The 20,048-nt window shown below is 39.0% G+C and overlaps 1 protein-coding gene and 1 long non-coding RNA gene across 3 annotated transcripts in view; one reads left to right on the top strand and one right to left on the bottom strand.

The window, feature by feature from the left end:
• Positions 1-20,048, top strand: part of LOC132109682 (cGMP-specific 3',5'-cyclic phosphodiesterase-like) — a 38,956-nt gene that overhangs the window by 11,527 nt on the left and 7,381 nt on the right. The window contains exons 12-15 of the mRNA XM_059515954.1: positions 2,019-2,165; positions 11,163-11,288; positions 12,090-12,184; positions 12,285-12,372. Of these exons, the coding sequence (XP_059371937.1) occupies positions 2,019-2,165; positions 11,163-11,288; positions 12,090-12,184; positions 12,285-12,372 (456 nt within the window). The remainder of the gene's footprint in view (positions 1-2,018; positions 2,166-11,162; positions 11,289-12,089; positions 12,185-12,284; positions 12,373-20,048) is intronic.
• LOC132109688 (uncharacterized) lies at positions 18,856-19,884 on the bottom strand. Of its 2 annotated transcripts, none has more exons than XR_009424537.1 (4): positions 19,864-19,884; positions 19,430-19,483; positions 19,158-19,280; positions 18,856-19,061 (listed from the first exon to the last, which is right to left on the bottom strand). It is a non-coding gene; the product is annotated as an uncharacterized LOC132109688 (long non-coding RNA). The 2 variants fall into 2 exon arrangements; XR_009424538.1 differs by lacking the exon at positions 19,864-19,884 and adding an exon at positions 19,695-19,727.

Genomic DNA, 20,048 nt, shown 5'->3' with positions numbered 1-20,048 from the left:
CATGTTCACTGTGCAAAACCGATAGCAAACTGTTGTATATCAACATTCTCTTTATGAAGTATACAGTATATTCATACTTGGGGAAGGATGGAACTTATTGAATTTGATTAATAAAACAGTGTTTTTGTTGAATGTTTTTGTCCTTAAAATCTTTGTTGTGTAGTAAATGTTTTACTAATGTAAAAAGATAGTAATAGGCCATCAGCAACAGATATGACAGGAAACACCTGTTCACTTTGCTTCTGTGTATAATACTGTGCAGCACCCATAGAACAACTGTTATTATTAACTTATAAATGAATGTGTCTTGTAGCAGTTGGCACTTAATGAAGCTTAGTAAAAAAAAAAAAAAGTAAATACATGTATAATATAGGTTAATAAAAACAATAAGCCTTTCGAGACATTGAGACCCTTTATTTTGTGAATGTAACGTGGCTAAAGGTATTACAGGTACTTCAAAGTGCAAAATTCTGGTAAGAAGTTAGTTTAAAATTAGCAACCCAGATAAATTAATTATATTTTTAGTAGCACAAATTGGGAAACAGATTTACTGCCAGGCAGGCCTGAGTTTGCCTTCCTGCCTGAACATTTATTTCATATGTTGGAAAGTTTAATTAATTTAAGATATTAGCCCTAATGTAGTTAGCTAGCTAGTAGTCTAGCCAGCTACTTTTCCAAAAGAGTAACATATGTGAACCTGGAGCACAAAACCATCTGAAAGCTGAATAAATAAGCTTTCCACTGATATATAGTTTGTTAGGATAGGACAATATTTGGCTGAGATACAACTATTTGAATATCTGGAATCTGAGGGTGCAAAGAAAATCTAAATATTGAGAAAATCACCTTTGATGTTGTCCAGGTGATTTCTTAGCAATGCATATTACTAATCTAAAATTAAACTTTGATATATTTAGGTTAGGGAATTTGCTAAATATCTTCATGGAACAGGATCTTTACTTAATATCCTAATGATTTTTGGCATAAAAAAAAAAATCATCATTTTGACCCATACAGTGTATTTTTGGCTATTGCTACGAATATACCCCAGCGACTTAAGACTGGTTTTGTGGTCCAGGGTCACATATGTGTATCTTTGTAGCTCGACAGGCTGCCATTTCAAAGTAGTTTTCAGTGGTTTCGCCTATCGCTTCCCAAACTCACATTGTAACACTTTTAAAATGCTTTGTTTTTTAGGGAAACTTCGTGTACATGCTAAAATTGCTGTCTTGCGTTTTTTTTTTTTATTATTATTATTGCTTCAAATGGGTCTTATTCTACATCATGTTTGTAAAGAAAACAGGAATTTACTATCTTCAGACACCCACAGGGAATTTCCCAGAGAGCACAGGTTGCTTGGTTACAGCACTCTCAGCTGTCCATATTGAAATCCTGCTCTGGTTAGGCCTGTGAGAATAATCAGGCAATTAAGACATGGACAGAGTCATTCAACTGAGAGTCATTTGTTTGTTAATAACACCAGTTACTCTTATGAAGTGAAGGTCAGCATGCAGATTTACCACTGTTTGCACAATTCATTAGGCATGTAAAAACACCTAAACATATGCTTAATTTTGAGTATGATGGAAAAAAAATATTAACTACTAATATGTGTCTATTTTATAATTAACAGACAAAGGTATATGAAAATTGTGCCATCTCTGCAAGTAATTGTTCCCCTCTGCAGGGGATTGTTTCCTTTAAGTGTACCTACTTAAGCGCATAAAAACAACAGGAGAGAGGAAAAGAGATTATGGGCTCTGCATTATGCGATAAACCTAATGTTTTCAGCACAAGAATATAAATCAAGTGCACAGCTAAATGCTCATCCTGCACACTGCAATATGCTGATCGCAGCTCATTGATTATTTATACCCTACAGACAGGGATCTCTTTCCTTTCAGTTTGGATGTCTGGTAAGTGAGTGAATAAGTGTGATTTTTCAGGTGTGTGTGTGTGTGTGTGTGTGTTTTAGTTTTATGGTGTCATGTCAATATCTGTCTGTCCTAACTTCACAGGAGGCTACGATTCCCTCCGCTCAGTCTCTCAGACTGTTGGACTTCAGCTTCAGTGATTTTGACCTGAAAGATGCTGAGACGACCCAAGCAACAATCCGCATGTTTGTGGACCTCAAGCTTGTGCAGAATTTTCAGATGAAGTACAAGGTACCTGCTTAGACTCTGTTGTTAAAGGGATCATATGATTTTTAAAGATCATTATTTTGTGTATTTGGTCTAACAGAATATGCTGACATGCTTTAATGTTCAAAATCACATTATTTTTTAAATACTGTGTATTATTGTAGGTCCTCTATGCCCCGCCTCTCTCAAACGCGTCGTTTTCTACAAAGTCCCTCCTTCCGACAAGTGCAGCCTGCTCTGATTGGTCAACTGATCCAGTTAATTGTGATTGGCCAAACACCGCAATCACTTGTCGGAAATGTAATGCTCCTTTCCATAAACGTGCGCTTAATCTTTCAAAATAAATGTAAAGACAGTTAATAATGTTCCTAGTTTTACCATCAGTTCAAGCCCGAAAGTGGAACAGAGTGACATGACAGATGCAGTACACAAGCCACGGTTAAGACAGCTTACTCCACTGTGTAACCTTGTCTCTCTCTCTGTCACACACACGCGCGCGCACACACACATACAAACGACACGCAAAACTCTGCATTTGAACATTCAATAGCAAATATTTAAACTAATAACAAAACATATTTAAAGTAGCTGATTCAGAAGTGCCAGATTGTCATAGCAAAGTCAGAATTACCTCCTCTCCTTGGTTCACGAAATGGTCGTCCATAAAATGTCCATAAATCTGTTGTAACTTGTAAGTAATCTTAAAGATTCCTAAATGCATCTACTTTTGGAAGGACAAATAAAGTGCTTTTGCTTTCGCCTAGAAACACACAGCATCTCCCTGACATAGCTGCTTCAACACTAACTGCGGTTACTGAAACCACGCCTTCTTTCTTTGTGTGAACATTTGGGCGGGATTATGCAAATATTTCCACGTAGTGATGTAGACATGTGGGGGCGTGTTTGAATGAGCTGAATTTGAATTTTAGTTTGATTTTAGTCTTTGCAACTTTACAGATCTTCTTCATGCACCAAGAGCTTGTAACACTCCAAAAGAAAGAAAAAATTGAGATCGCATCATATGACCCCTTTAAGTTTATTTTATTTGTTAGTAGTTGTGCTGTATATTATTTATTATTCTTTTTCTTAAGCCTCATTACTACACTAAAACTCATAATTCAAGACAAACACATGGGACGAGTTATATGTCAAAACATGTTTTAATGTGGTGAGGTGTGCTATATCTTTTCGAAAAGATCAGACTAACTATTTTCACTGGATGGTTAAATGGATGAAAAACAGATGAATAGACTTACAGTGAAAATCATCAGCCATATATAGTAACCCAAATGTGAGAGACTTGGGCATTGGGGATGAGCTCATTTGACCTGGGTCAAGTAGAAACCACCTAGAAAGCACCCATAGCACTAATGAATGCATTATGGATTATATAACCCTTCTGAACACCTTAACAACTTTAGAACAACTTGGCAACCACTGACAAAAGCATTATGTCCTGGTGTATTTCTTCTGAAAAAAAAATAACAAAAAAAATCACCTGTGAATTCGTTACATTAGTATTACTGTTTCATTGTGTTTATTTTATAAACCCTTGATACATTTACTTTTAAACAATTTTCACTCTGGCAATGCTAGTAAATTTCAAAAATAATTATAAAGAAACTAACACGCTGATTTAAACATGCAATTTTTTATTATAAAGACAGAAAACAAAATTTTCTTGCAAAAATCTACTCTAGTAATCTATTTTCAACTTTAAAAAATATATAATTATACGTTTTTTTAAACATATTTAATAACTATGTTTTAGAACACCTAACTCTGCACACTTAGAACATTTAACTCTGTTCCTCATTATGCCTAAAAATGCCCTTAGCTGTTCTTAAATCATTGCAAACCACTGATTAAGCCATGACACCTCAGCAATCACTTAACAGTAGTTCCTTTTACATGGACCCTACTAATCCGATTGTAATAGGACTAGAAGCACAATCAGAATAAAAAAAATCAAATGTAACCATGTCAATCGGACTGAATTGGCCATATCTGACTAAAATTTCGATCGGATTGTAAGGGGTGGTTTATTGTTTTTATAATCCAAGTGAGAGGACATTTAAATTCTTGATCAGATTGAAAACCAAAACTGGAAAGTACTGCGCATGTACAGGGACGTAAAAATAGCATAATAACGCATGATGCACGGAACGAGCTGTTATTTCTGGTGGATGAAGTGTCATAAATGAGTGTTTTATCATCCTAAAAATTCCCCTAAAAATTCCTCTTTCACTCAGCATCTGTGAAGTGGAGCAGGACATCGTCCCACCTGTCCTTGAGACCCTCATTAACTGATAACTGGTTTTGGGTACAGGAAAGAGCACTTTTACTGTTTTATAAAGTAAGCAGTACTGTACAACAGTACATGTGCTGGTCGTCATCTAATTAGATTCCGAAGTAGATGAATATTGTGTGCTTTTTAAAACAGTATGTGACAACAGCGGGAAACTCTGCATATTAATGTAGTGTGCGAATGTCAAAAGATTTAATCTGATCAGAAACTTGTAACATATTGTGGCATTCTGCACTTTCCCAGGAAAAAAAGACAAGAGATGAGAATCCGGTTTGCAAACACCCAATGGGCTGTGGTTTGTTTCCTGAACATTTACAATCTAAAGCAGAGCGCCCCCAGGAGCCCGGGTCAAAGGGTCACCCTCTTCATATCCTGCTGAGTTTCTCCACCCCTTCTCCGTGTGCAGGGTGGGTCGCCCCAGCAGTCTGCCGTTGACCTCTGCTCTTGAAGGGCTGCTGTTCCCCCATATATGGAGCCATCCTGTCCCAGTATAAAACCACTGTCTGTCCCCCAGGTCTCTTCCGAACATGGTAAACAGACTCTCCAAGTCTCTTCACTATGTAACAGGGTCCTACCCAGGCACAATCCAGTTTAGGTGAACGTCACTTCTGCCTCTTCAGACTATAGACCCATACCAGCTCTCCAGCATTAAAATCACATCCCGTACAATGATGGTCATATGCCTGTTTTTGCAGAAAACCCACCTGCAAAGCCTAACAATGAGCAAACTCATGGGCTGACTGCAGCCAGTCCTGTAGCTGACGGGCATACTCCAGTCTAGAAGGGGCTCTTGGTGTACCTGGAGATTGCCCCATCTGCAGGGAAGATGGGGTTCGCAGTTTTCTGCCTAGCATGAGGAGAGCTGGCGTACATCCAGTGGTCTCCTGCACCACACTCTGACTTGCAAGCAGGACCATTGGCAACTGAAGATCCCAGTCTTTTTGTTTCTGGCTCACACACAGGGCCGAACTCATTTTAATGTTTTGTTTACTCCAAAATTTCCTACCCCTGGTTGCCCATGCATTGCTTCCAATGCCAGGACTGCGTGACAGGTGACAGGACTTTGGCACTACTGTCTGCCACTTGGTTACGCCCGTCACAGGTTCCATGAATCCTATCTGTAACCCCCCCAAATTCAATGCCAGGCCATCCCGCATGGACCACAGCCCTCTCACCACTGATCCAAGAGCCTTGACCTCTTCCCATGTAGCCCTCCTTCCAGCTTCCACCCAGTCGATGACTACCTGGAGCTCGGGGTCCTTATGCTGTTCAGTGGCTCATGCTACATTTGCATCACATATCCAGCCTGACAACCTGTCCGCATTCTGGTGACTCTCCCCCTTGCAATGCTCAGTGGTGAATTAAAACTCCTGCTAGAATTCTATCCACCATGACACCTGTCCCTCTGGCTCCTGGAAAGACAACAGTCAACGTAGAGAAGTATGATCTGTTTGGATCACAAAGTAAAGACCGCAGAGGTGATGTCTGAAATGGCTGACTGCCTCCACCATGGCTAAAAGTTCAGGTCAGGTCACACAGTAATTACGTTCTGCCTAGGGTCTGGGGTGGCCAAGATTGGTGCATGACACAAAGCCTCCTTCAGGCTTTCAAAAGCCTGCTGCTATTCTTGCCCCCACTGGAATCACTGTGATTTCTTTTGTTTACTCTTGGAGGGTAGTGGCAACACATGTGAACCCAGGGATGAATTTCCAATAATACGATACTAGTCCTAGGAAAGCCCACAACTGCCTAAGATGCATGGGACTTGCCAATCACGAACAGCTTCCATCTTCTGATCATCAGTAGCCACCCCTGCGGCAATCACATAGTGGCCCAAGAAGGTCACAGCTTTTTGTATCAGCTGCCACTTCTCTGGATGCCATTTCAGACCAGCCTGGGCTATCCTGGTCATGACAAGGTCGAGGGCACTCGGGGCTGATTCAAAGTCTTTTCCATGCATTAAAATGTCACCCAAATAGACCAGGCATGCCTTTCTCAGAATACCCTGGAGCACTCACTCCATCAGCCGCTCAAAGGTTGCTGGAGCATTGCACAGAACATAGGGCATGGTCTTGAATTGCCAGAGGTCTGTCCCTGTCATGAAGGCAGTCATTGTTCTTGCGTCAGCACTGAGGGGGACCTGCCAATACCCGCTACACAGATCTAGCAAAGAGAACCACCTGAAAGGGTCCTTAACAGTCACCTTATCTAGGTGTCTGTAGTCAACGCAGAAACACCAGCCACCATCCTTCTTAGGGACCAATACAAATGGTGAGGCCCACAGGCTTTCCGTTGGTTCTATGATTCCTGCGTTGGTTCTATGATTCCTGAAGCCTTCATCTCTTCTAGGCAGTGATCTGCAGCCAACTGCCTTATGGGAGGTTATGCACGTTGCTGGATGGGTGGTGCATCCCCAGTGTTTATACAATGCTGTACCAACTTCATCTACCCGCCATTACTAGCTGAGGCGGCAAAGATGTTATAATGGCATTCCATCATTTTCAACAATTTCTGCTTCTGGAGTTCCTCCAAACCCTCACTACTTCTCTCCCCAACAGACTTGCATTGAAACTGGGCTCTCCCCACCTTGACTGCAGTTCCAACTATCAAAGACAGTAGGTGGTGGAATGGTGGAAATCCTAAGCGCAGAGCCAAAAAATGGTGTCTCTACAAAATGTAATGTTGGTGACAAAATGGAAGAGCTTGGACCTGGGACTCCCTGGGCGTGTGAGCTAGGATTTAGAAGGCCCACGTAGCATGACTGAGGACCCGGCCATATAGAATTAAAGTGAATGGGCACCGAACACTTTCCAGCTAGCGTCAGGGTTGCTTCCCTCAAGTCCAAAACTTCATCTGCCTGGTGTAGGAAGTCGATACCAAAGAGACAACATTCCGTAATCTCAGCAGCCCAGACCCACATCACTGTGCTGTGTCCTGTACCTCACAGCGACCCATCAACGTTGCTTTCTCACCCATGACAGTCACCAGATTAGATTGAGCTGTCTAAAAGACCCTTTTTGTCAAGAATTTAGGATGAATAATGGTGACTGTAGAACCAGTATCCAACAAGGCATTCCACCATCCACTTTAGCCTCTATTCGGCAGCACTCTACTGTAATATCCAAGTCAACAGACGATACAGATAAACTAGGAGGTTTTGGAATGGCTGATGGGTCGAAAGCACCTCCCTCTACTCCGGCCCCTGTCCATTTCCCGATGGAGGCATGGCCACAGCCACTTCCAGGGTAGCACATTCCCGGTGCAAATTACCTGTTTTTCCACAGCGTCAACAAATTAAAATGTTCTTAAAATTTTATTAATGTAATGTTATTTATGTTAAGTGTTATTTACAGTTTATTTTTTGGATTTTATTAGTATAGCTGAATAGTTTTGTAAATTTGGAGCCAGAAGCAATCTGTTTGCTCAATTATAAATAAATGCTGCAAATAACTCTGTGGAAGCCATTCAGTAAACCCTCATAAAGAAAAAAATAAAGAGCAGTCCTCTTTTTCCTACAGTTTGAACTCTAATTGCCATATCAGGTTCAGCTGACTATTAAAGGGATACTCCACCGTGTTTTCATATTAAACTATGTTTTTCCCTTACCTAAGACGAGTTGATACATACCTATCTCGTCTCAGTGCGTGCACTCAATCGCTTTGGCGCGCGGTGACACTTTGAAAGCACTTAGCTGAGCCCATTCATTCAATATGGGCCAAGCAGAGAAGCTACCAAACACCTCCACGTTTTCCCTATTTAAATACAGTTACTCGTGTAGTGTAACTCGACCTAGGACGGTAACACAAAACAAAACGTTGCGCTTTTCTAAGCGTGTAAAATGGATAACTATATTGTGTGGCCGAATACCATGGCAAGTGCTTGTAAGCACTTCGTCTTGGCGCAGTAATATCTTCACTAGAGGGAGCAGGGGCCTGTGAGAGGATTTTTCACGAGTGAAGATATTACTGCGCCAAGACGAAGTGCTTACAAGCACTTGCCATGGTATTCATGGTATTATATTGTTTGGTAGCTTCTCTGCTTGGCCCATATTGAATGAATGGGCTAAGCTAAGTGCTTTCAAAGTGTCACCGCGCGCCAAAGCGATTGAGTGCACGCTATGAGACGAGAGAGGTATGTATCAACTCGTCTTAGGTAAGGGAAAAACATAGTTTAATATGAAAACACGGTGGAGTATCCCTTTAAAGCAAAACATCAGGCTTCACTCTGTGTTTGACCGGCTGCAACAAGCTCCTTTTATGGTCTTCATTGTTAGGAGAGGTATCTTCCTGGCAGGACATGAAGTCTCCCTTTTTTATTGGTTTTCTGGGTGTGACTTACCCCTGACAGAGTGCATGAAAGCAGGTCTACTAGAGGCCACCACATTACAGAGCCCTGATCAATCACAGGCTCCTCTGATAATATACATATCACATGTCAACAGAACATACCACACAGGCATACATTACACCAGACTGACATTTTATTGGAGAAATTAATCATGTTAACTGTGGGAAGTTTACTTAGTGTTTCAGGACCGTGTAAATTATTAGTACCTTTACAAATTTTCTCTAGTCAAACTTTTCATATTTTGAACCTAAATAAATGAATGGCACTTTTGACCAAGAATGTCAGTGACACTCACTTAATATGAATGCACCAGTCATCAGTGGCCTAGAAAAAGAGGTTTTGTTGAGATCACCTGAATTTATCTAGCTAATGATTTTATCTAACTCTTATATTTTTGGAGGCTTTCAGTTTCAGAATAAATTAATCTTTGTTTTTAAATACGTGTGTGAATAATATTTTTTTAGAAAAAATAAATAAAATCCCTGTGATGGACTAGCCATCTGTCCAGGGTGTTTAGGCAAAAATAATTACCTAAATATATTTAATAAAATATTGTGTTTCAAGTTAACATGAAATGGCAACCTATGAGACTTTATTATTCACAACCCATTTATATTGTGACTAGACATCCTACAATAAACAAAATGGTTAAGCAAAACTTTATTATATCCATTGAAAATTGATTTGAAATGTGAAATGTTGGCGTTACATACAAGAATGAAGGAACATTTAAATGTGACTTTGAAAACAGATATAGATCCAATTTAGATATAGATCAAGATTAACCCATAGTCTATGTGGTCTTACTTTTTGTTGAAAGATTAACATGCACTTCTGGATTGTGCATGCACTATAAGACCAGGAATATGTATTTAAAAAGTGAATGGGGCTATTTCTTTCTGATTTCAGATACTACAATAAATAGAAGCGTTTTAGTCCAAACCCCACCTTAACATCCTGTTTGATTCAGACTGATTTAATTTAAATCAATTATAATATCAAAGTAATTACCTTTCCATTTTAAGGACAAAACTGTCATTTTGCCTTGCTTCTATCTATAGAGCACTGCACTGATGACATATTTTTGTAGGTCAGCCCAAAAGTATTACATTGGTTTCCTTGACAGGACTTTTCAGTTGCCTTTTGGATTATTACAGAAAATAAGCTCTGTGAGCAACAAAAGTGCATGCTTCATAGAGGTTTGTTTTCATTATGATAGTGTTCACACCTTGGCCAGAGGAGAACTGGTCCCCCAACTGAGCCTGGTTTCTTACAAGGTTTTTTCTCCATTTCTATCACCTGAAGGAGTTTTGGTTCCTAGCCACTGTTGCCTTTGTATAAAGCGCTATACAAATAAAGGTGACTTGACTTATATGAATGTTGAAGCCTGAATACAATGTCCAGAAGTAACAAACAAACTACACCTTGCTCTTGTGACTTTAAGATGAACACCACTAAGCTTTTGACAACACTTTCAGTATATATTTTCCCTGAAAGTTTGAGTTAGAATAGTTTCATGAGCATGATCATAAAGACATGAAATTGTGAAAGTGGTCTGGTGAGTAGATGAGCTTTCCTGTACCCAATGACTTAGTCCCATTTAGCCACTTATTAACAACCGCTTTTAAGAAAAATTCAAACTTGTCTCTAGGTTTTAGCCTACAAAAAAGAAAAAAGTGTGTGTGTGTGTGTGTGTGTGTGTGTGTGTGTGTGTGTGTGTGTAACGATAGTGATGTAATGATTCACTCAACTCACGATTCGATTCACGATTCAATTTGATTCAAAATAAATTAATTTAAAATGCTGCACGTTTCTTTGTGAAATTGAAACATAACAATATAATAATATATTAATATAGCACTCCAATGTTATTGCTCTTTTGTTTGTTTTGATTGCTTTTATTGTCCTCTTTTGTAAGTCGCTTTGGATAAAAGTGTCTGCTAAATTACTAAATTTTAATACATGTAAATAACAAAACTAAATTTAAATTAAAAAAAGCCCCAAATCAAATAACACAAATAAAAGAAATCTCTTCACACAAACAAAATAAGGCTTTGTCTGTCTGTGCTCTTTCCATTTAAAATTAAAGGCAACCACTGACCACTTAATCATGATCCAAACAAAGATGCTGTATACATGCAACATGAGCAGTTTTTAATCTAAATTAGATTAAATTTGAAGCAAAACCTAAATGAATAGAGATTTGTTTAGAATCTCATCTGATTAGAATCATCACATATTTGAATCGATTATCAACTGGCTCGCAGTTAATCGTTACATCCCTAATATATATTAATCCCTGCAGCACTCTATTTTATTCAGGCAAATTTTTATGCCGATAAAAATAACTATTAACCTTGTTCCAGAGTTTGTGTCAGTGGATCTTAAGCGTAAAGAAGAACTACAGGAAGAATGTGGTCTACCACAACTGGCGACATGCCTTCAACACCTCCCAGTGCATGTTTGCTGTGCTGAAGTCTGGGCGGTTTCAGGTCAGTGGCTCTGATAACAAATACCACATAGGCAACTGTGGCGTCTGGCGTACAGCTTCAACTTGAGTTCAGTCCAGCATAGCACAAATCAGTAACCACACTGACACCTATTAACACATAGCTGTCTGTCTTGTAACTAAACAGTAACTAGGATATAAGCTTGCTAAACTGTGTATTAAGGTGTGCAATTCTGGATTCAAGACTGCTAGCACAAGTACAGTATAAAGAGTAGTAATGAATAAAAACTGTTATTAAAAATATTATGTGGTAATTGCTCTTTTGAATATGTCGAAAAGCTTCAGGCTGTTTCCTTTTATAGAGAAACCAGTTTAAAGTTATAAGCAAACAAATTAAACTACCAGAACAGTTTTATTATGCATTCCACTTTAAATGTCTTCTGTTTTTTTTTACAGTGGTAGTTAATAATTTGCATTTATTTACAGTACTTGATTTAGACTGATGGAAAACGCATGCTTTCTTTGAATAGCAAAGTCTATCAAGAACCGTGTGTTGAGTTAACTTTTTACAATTATTCACAATTACAAATTATTATGAATTATTTGTATTAAATAAATTTTATGAATTATGAATTGAGAACTATTAGTTAAGTCTTGTTTTGACATGCCAGCTAAAGTAATTGGATTTAGTTTGCCTGTTTACCAGAAAGTAATTATAGTTATTCAGATTTACATACGACTGCATTTGTTTTTGGACAACATGGCTATATTTTGCAGTGCTTTTCAATGCATTAACTAATCCCATAGAAGTTTGATCATTTTATATAGCAGTTTTCCTTTACAGAGTAATCTGAGTGATTTGGAGGTTTTAGCTTTAATGATTGCAACATTGAGCCACGATTTGGACCATCGAGGTGTCAACAACTCCTACATCAAAAGGTTTGTACTGAATTTAGTTTGGTGTATCAGGTTGTGTTATTACCCACAAGATGGATATGTAAAAATGATAATGATGCGGCATATTTGACTGTTTTCACAGAAGCGAACATCCACTGGCCCAGCTGTACTGCCACTCCACAATGGAGCACCATCATTTTGATCAGTGTCTTATGATTCTCAACAGTCCAGTGAGTATATAAGAGTCTCATTATTCTAATTAATCACAAATTAAGCGTACGTCATTATTGTGTTCGATAATAAAAGCACTGAATAGACATTACGCAAAGAATATCATTGTAAAAAATATATTGTTTTCAGGCATCTAAAGTGACATTTAGGTAGGCCTATATTTGCACAGACTGTTTAGAGCAGGCATTAATGCATTTATATAGCAGTTAGTAAGTAATGCTATGAGATTAATGGTTTTTAAATGGCCATTAACAGGTCTTCAAAAATGTTATGAAGTATAAAATAATAGTTGAAATATAACCCATACATAATAAATAAATAAATGATTTTTCTTCTTTTTGCTGTCAAATTCTGGAAGAAAATGTGCCAGGACCTACTATTAGTAGTAGTAATGACCACACAAATTGGACAACTATACAGGTGTTAGCCTTTCAATTTAATTACCACCTATACAAAAAGTGACTACTTAAAAAAAAAAAAAGTGAATTATACCTCAAAGTATGTACCTTTTTGATGGGACGTGCTATTACTTATATAGTGTAAAATGATGAAATGTGTGAAATTCTTTGAAAGAGGTACTTTTAGAAAAATACTTTAGGGAATATAATAGGGACTTGAGAGTGGGCTCTTCAGGCCCAGGCCATTAAAGCAACCACCCAGAAAATCTTAGGAATCACATAGCAAAACTATATCCCAGCATCCTACACTGTAAAAACTGGAGGCACCTTTTGGGGTTCTTCACTTCACCACACTGGCGGAACCCTCTGAAGAGCCTCTAGGCACCGCTCTAAATGGGGTTGGTTCTCTGAGGAACTTTCAATGGTTCCTGGAGGAAACCTTTTATCAGGATGACCAGGAACCACCTAGGGTGCTTAAAGGAGCCATTTCCCTAATTTCAGTTCTTTAATATCAGCCCCCCCCCCCCCCACCACCGGTTTATTTTTCCTGCTATTGACATTTTTAATGATTTTAAAAAACAAACTGAAAAAATAAAACAAATGCATATAAAACATACTTTATTGATAAACAACAACAATATCCATAATCACCTTAAATAGTCAATACTGCACATCACAATCCCATTCATGGAAACATCAGAGTTAATATTGCTATAAACAACAAAAAAAAATTTACACCTTGGTAAATTGTAAACAAATAAATGTGACTCAATTATCTTTAATCAATTAACTTTAAAAAACATTTCATGTACCTAAAACAATTTCAATTAAATTTTAGACAATGCGATTAATAGTAACATTTTCTTTCCTGTTCTAAATAGTGGTAACTGATTGGGAGAATTCACACAGGACATTTTAAGAAATTGATAAGCCTCAAGATAGATGTATTTAGCTTAATAAACCAGTTTCTCAGCAGCGTAAGTTATAGTTGGGTTAACTTCGAGAGCAGTGAATGGGAGAGTATCACAAATATATTTTTGCATTCTCATTTACTCAAATAGCAAAATAAAAACTCTACAATAGCATTTTCACAACTTTCAATCAAAGGAAAAAAAACTGACAGAGACTGATTACAGCAGTCAGAAGAGAGAACAATGTCAAATTTAGCATTCCTCCCAAAGACTATGGATTAGAAACACCCTTGCATTAGCATTAACCATTGTTTTCTGTAATTTGATAGGAATGTGATATAATACAAAGTATAGTGTTATAAATGCACATCATTTTTTACAAATCTAAATATAATTTCTTTTTGAGGATTTACTATGCTGATGGCCGCTGAAACACATCATCAGTATTGTGAAAATGGTCCATGATCTCCTGAAATGGAAATTGTGAAAATGGTCCATGGCGCCGCACATGGCTGCTTCAGTGCTTGGCTCTCCAGTGTTTGTACTGTTTTTGTTCGTTTTTCCTGTATTTTGTTTAACAAAGACGATCAGTTTCACCAGGGATGAACTGTTGAACATTCGGCAGAACACACCACAAGATCTTTTACCGGATTTAAATTATTCAGACGTTTTACTGAACATTGTTATCGGAGGAGCAGCGGCACTGATCAAACGCTTCAGGACGCGCAGACGGGGGAAGCGAGCGGGAGCACTCGTCAGACTCATGAAGCGCGGATTTCGAACGCCGTTGCCTAGCATCCATCTGGCAAATCTCCGCTCTCTACCTAACAAAACAGACGAACTCCTTCTGCTCTCTCGGACAAATAAGGATTTCTCACACTCTTCTGCTCTTTGTTTCACGGAAACCTGGCTGAATGACGCCATACCGGACAGCGCACTCCATTTGCCGGGCTTTCAGCTGTTTAGAACTGATCGCGAATCAGAATCAACGGGGAAATCGCGCGGCAGCGGGACATGCTTTTGCATCATGGAACGGTGGTATATAGATGTAACTGTGTTAAAGAAGATGTGCAGTCCTGATCTAGAAATGCAGTTTGTCAACTGCAAGCTGTTCTATTTGCCACGGGAGTTTCACTCGTTCATTCTGGTGAGTGTTTACATTCCTCCACAAGTGCATGTGAGCTCAGCTTTACAAAAACTCGCTGATCAGATCACAGAGCCAGAACAACAACACCCAGACTCCGTTTTAATCATTCTTGGGGACTTTAATAAAGCCAATCTCCCCCGTGAACTGCCAAAATACAGACAGCATGTTACATGTCCCACCAGAGACAGTAATATACTGGATCACTGTTACACCACAATAAAGGATGCATATCACTCTGTTCCACGAGCAGCTTTGGGACGTTCTGATCACTGTCTGGTTCATCTTATACCATCCTACAAGCAGAAACTTAAATCTGCTAAACCTGTAGTAAGGACTGTGAAGAGATGGACCAGCGAAACAGAGCAGGATTTACAATCTTGTTTTGACATCATTGATTGGAGTGTTTTTGAAGCTGCTACCACCGATCTGGATGAACTCACAGAGACTGTAACATCCTATATTAGTTTCTGTGAGGATATATGCATTCCTACCAGGACTTATTTAACATTCAACAATGATAAGCCATGGTTTACAGTAGTGTTGGGCGATATGGTCATTTTTCAAATCGTCATATCGTCAGCCCGTGAGATCAACGATACACGATCTTATCGTGTATGGGTGGAGCAAGAGAGAGACTCTTTGTTCTTGTGTTTTAAACCGTGCAGGTGCGTGAGAGAGCCTATGGAATCACCAATTATTTAAAAAATATACTTTAAAACATACTGATAAACTAATGTTAAATATAAAAATACTGTATTTAAAACAGCTACGTTCATATATATAGTCGGACACAACTGTCATATCGTGCGTCCTGTGACAATTTGCCGCATCTGTGTGCGGAAGTTATCAGTCTAATAAATCAATATTAGATTTCATTTAAAGTCCAACAGTTTAACACTAATATTGGGCATAAACGAACAAGTTAAATATAAAGTATTTAAAACAGGTAAGTTCATATATTTGGAGTAAAGTTGAATTGAACTGATGCATCAGTCATACAGCGCTCCGGACCGCGCGCCTCATGACGAGCTCGACGCACCGCAACAGAAACAAGAATGAGATGCATTCTAACATAACTGTGGCATTAAACTCAGTGAGAGCTCGTTTAAAATAGTGCACATATATAGGCCATTCAGATTACTTGTTAAAGTGCAATGAAACACCTTATATCTGCAGACGATGTACGTCTGTTTGTGGATGGTGACTTAGTAACGGCCAAAACTCTGTATTTTGCATGCATCACATTATAGTGCGGTTAGCATGAAAATAATAACAAGGCTGCAGAGCAAACTTATCATCCATAGTGGTTCTCACGTAGTCCTTCTACGTCATCACCACATAGTGTGTTATAAGTGATAAGTCTAATAGAAGGTCTACGTGAGGACCACTATGGATGATAAGTTCGCTCTGCCGCCTTGTTAATATTTTGTCTTTACTTTATTTGTAACGCCAAGAAAGAGTTAATCTGTCGTGTATGAGAAGAGCGTGTTGTCGTGTAGCAGCCATTAAATGTGTGGGACACCAACTCCTCGTTTTCTATCTCTTTCATTTCATGGATTTAACGAGTTATCAGAGTCAAGGCGGACAGTTTCAGAGACTACAGGCACTAATCCTCCTGCGCTCGCACACGCTGTGTGTGTGTGTGTGTGTGTGTGTGTGTGTGTGTGTGTGTGTGTGTGTGTGTGTGTGTGTGTGTGTGTGTGTGAAATGCGATGCTGAAATTAAATAGCTGGGCAGTTTTATTTTAATAAGCAGCCTAATAAAAATAATAGTTATTATTATTATAATCTAATACATTAATAGGAAAATGAGCCTAATATCGTCTTGATTATCGACAGAGAAATCTGCTTATGTCGATATCTCTGACTATCGTCGATACACGATACTATCGTCTATCGGCACAACCCTAGTTTACAGTAAAACTCAGACATCTTCGTCGGGCCAAAGAGGATGCCTATAGAAATGGGGACAGAGTCTTGTACAATCAGGCCAGGAACACACTGAACAAAGAGATTAGAGCAGCTAAAAAGACCTACGCTAAAAAGTTGGAAGACCAGTTTTCTTCCAACGCCTCAGCTTCAGTTTGGAGAGGACTGAGAGCCATCACAAACTACAAGACACCATCCCCTTGCACTGAGGCTAATCAACGACTTGCTAACGACCTGAATGAGTTTTATTGTAGGTTTGAAACCCCCAACACCCATTCTGACCATCTCCCTACACAACCATTCACACCTCCTGCAATACCCCTCTCCTTACCTCCTGCTCTTCAAATCTGTGAAGATGATGTGCTCTAGGTCTTCAGGAAGAACAAAAGAAGAAAAGCACCAGGCCCAGGTGGCATTACACCAGCTTGTCTGAAAATCTGTGCTGACCAGCTGGCCCCCATCTTTTCACAGATCTTCAACAGATCTCTGGAGTTGTGTGAAGTGCCTTCCTGCTTCAAACGCTCCACCATAATCCCCATTCCAAAGAAACCCAAGATAACAGGACTTAACGAATACAGACCTGTGGCTCTAACGTCTGTCGTCATGAAGTCGTTTGAAAAACTGGTTCTGGCTTATCTGAAGGACATCACTGGACCCTTACTGGACCCCCTGCAGTTTGTTTACCGAGCAAACAAGTCCGTGGATGATGCAATCAACATGGGATTGCACTTCATCCTGCAACATCTGGACAAAACAGGGACTTATGTGAGGATCCTGTTTGTGGACTTTAGTTCGGCTTTCAACACCATCATCCCAACAACCCTCCAGACCAAACTGACCCAGCTCTCTGTTCCTAGCTATATCTGTCAGTGGATCACCAGCTTTCTGACAGATAGGCAACAGTTAGTGAGACTGGGGAAATTCATGTCAAAAAGCTGCTCCACCAACACTGGTGCCCCTCAGGGATGTGTTCTCCCCCCTCTGCTCTTCTCCCTGTATACCAACGACTGCACCTCTAAAGACCCCTCTGCCAAGCTCCTGAAGTTTGCAGATGACACTACAGTCATCGGCCTTATCCAGGACGGTGATGAGTCTGCTTACAGACAAGAGGTTGAGCAGCTGGCTGTCTGGTGCAGTCTCAACAACCTGGAGCTTAACACACTCAAAACAGTGGAGATGATCGTGGACTTCAGGAGAAACCCCCCACTCACCATCATGAACAGCACTGTGACTGCAGTGGAGTCATTCAGATTCCTGGGAACCACCATCCCAGGACCTGAAGTGGGACAATCACATTGACTCGTTTTTGAAAAAGGCCCAGCAGAGGTTGTACTTCCTTCGCCAGCTGAGGAAGTTTAACCTGTCACAGGAGCTGCTGAAACAGTTCTACTCAGCCGTCATTGAGTCTGTCCTGTGCACTTCAATAACTGTCTGGTTTGGTTCAGAAACAAAATCAGACATCAGAAGACTACAGAGAACTGTTCGGAATGCTGAAAGGATTATTGGTGCTCCCCTGCCCACCCTTCAAGAACTGTATACATCCAGAGTGAGGAAAAGGGCTCAGAAAATCACTCTGGATCCCTCACATCCAAGTCACCCCATCTTTGAACTTTTGCCAGAACAGCAAGGCACAAGAACAGTTTCTTCCCCCAGGCAATCTACCTCATGAACAGTTAAATGCTCCCCACTTATGCTTATGCAAAAAATGTGCAATATCCATATATTTATTTGTTACCCCTACATCCTAGTACATCCCTGCATCTTACTCAATCCTATGCCATTATCATTTATAGCACAATTGTTTAGACACTTATTTATTTGCCAATTATTATTATTTTTTGTCTGTGTGTTGTTGTCTCTTTGTGTACTGGAAGCTTATGTCACTATAACAAATTCCTTGTATGCGCAAGCATACTTGGCAATTAAGCTCTTTCTGATTCTGATTCTGATTCTCCTGAATGGCCAACAGATACAGCAGAAAAATAGTACTTTTAATTGCTTTTCTGTATAATGTTGAACAAAAAAAGAGTGATTTACACAAAATTAAATTACAAAATATTTACATTTATTCATTTACATTTATTCATTTAAGTTATCTTAAAAATGAGGAACACCACAGGAATTATTTCTGTCATATTAGTGCATTGATTAATGGTTGTGGACTAATTAAGTGCACAATGTGTGTATAATGTGTGTGTGTACACTATATATGTCTACACACATGGACAAACTCATACTTACCTCATCATATACAGTCCAGGACAGCAGGATCATCATGTTACAGGAAGGGCAATGTTAGAATTTCTTTGAAAAAAAAAAAGAACTGTTAATAAACTATATATAATTTAATGTTTTAGAAGGGTTTCTGGTGTGTGTCTGCAACTGTTCACTTATTTACACACCTCCAAACGATGGGGTACGTCCAGAGAGGTCTGTTTATTGTCAGCCAGCATCAGACATCAGCAGCTGTCTGTCCACTGCCTCACAGGTATCCACTACAGAGCCACATTTCTTTATTAACTGCTGAATAAAAAAGGAGTATATGGGTAGTTTTTGTATTGTTTAATTCAGTTCAGTGTAACAGTGTATACAGTCATATATAATTTTGGATTAGGCCAAGCTGAAACACTATTTCAGTTATTTCAATGTCAAATAAATAATTAAATACTTACATAGTGCTGCTCTGTGAACCCTTTGAGATTTTTAGAGAAATCATACTGGATTTTCTGAGGAGAGAAATGATCAAAACCAGTTTTATGTACGTTATGTGCAAAAGACTCGAAAATAGACTACTAGCCTAACCTTACATGTACGTTAACATGGATGTATAACTATTTAACAAACGTAAACGACAACAATCATTTAGAAAAGTTAAAGAAAAGAGTGAATAAACGTAAACATCGTGCGTAAACCTAACTGATAATTATTGTTTGTGACCTTGTGTTTGTAGTCTCCATTTCGTCCCACAAATTAGACTCGTAAGCATTGCGGCCATTAAATTAATGATTAAAACAAACATTTTAAATAAAAAAACAAAGTATGTGTCAGTGTAGGAATTAGTATACAAATAATAAATCTGTGTATTTATTTCGGAGCCTTTACTCACCTCGCGCAGCGGTTGTTTCTTTGAGGAAAGGAGCCGTTAACGTTACTTCTTTGTATTTGAAATCGCTATTCCACGCACCCGCGCGCGCGTGAGCAAACAGCAGGAGCGCGAAGACGCCAAACCTCATGCATTTTCTTCTTGACAACAGCTGAACAATTATTTCTGAATAATTTTTACATATTTCA

The sequence above is a fragment of the Carassius carassius genome, chromosome 2, assembly GCF_963082965.1.
Source record: "Carassius carassius chromosome 2, fCarCar2.1, whole genome shotgun sequence".
NCBI lineage: Eukaryota > Metazoa > Chordata > Actinopteri > Cypriniformes > Cyprinidae > Carassius > Carassius carassius.
Note: the sequence above shows the minus strand (reverse complement) of the source record. Positions and strands in the feature narration are given on the sequence as shown.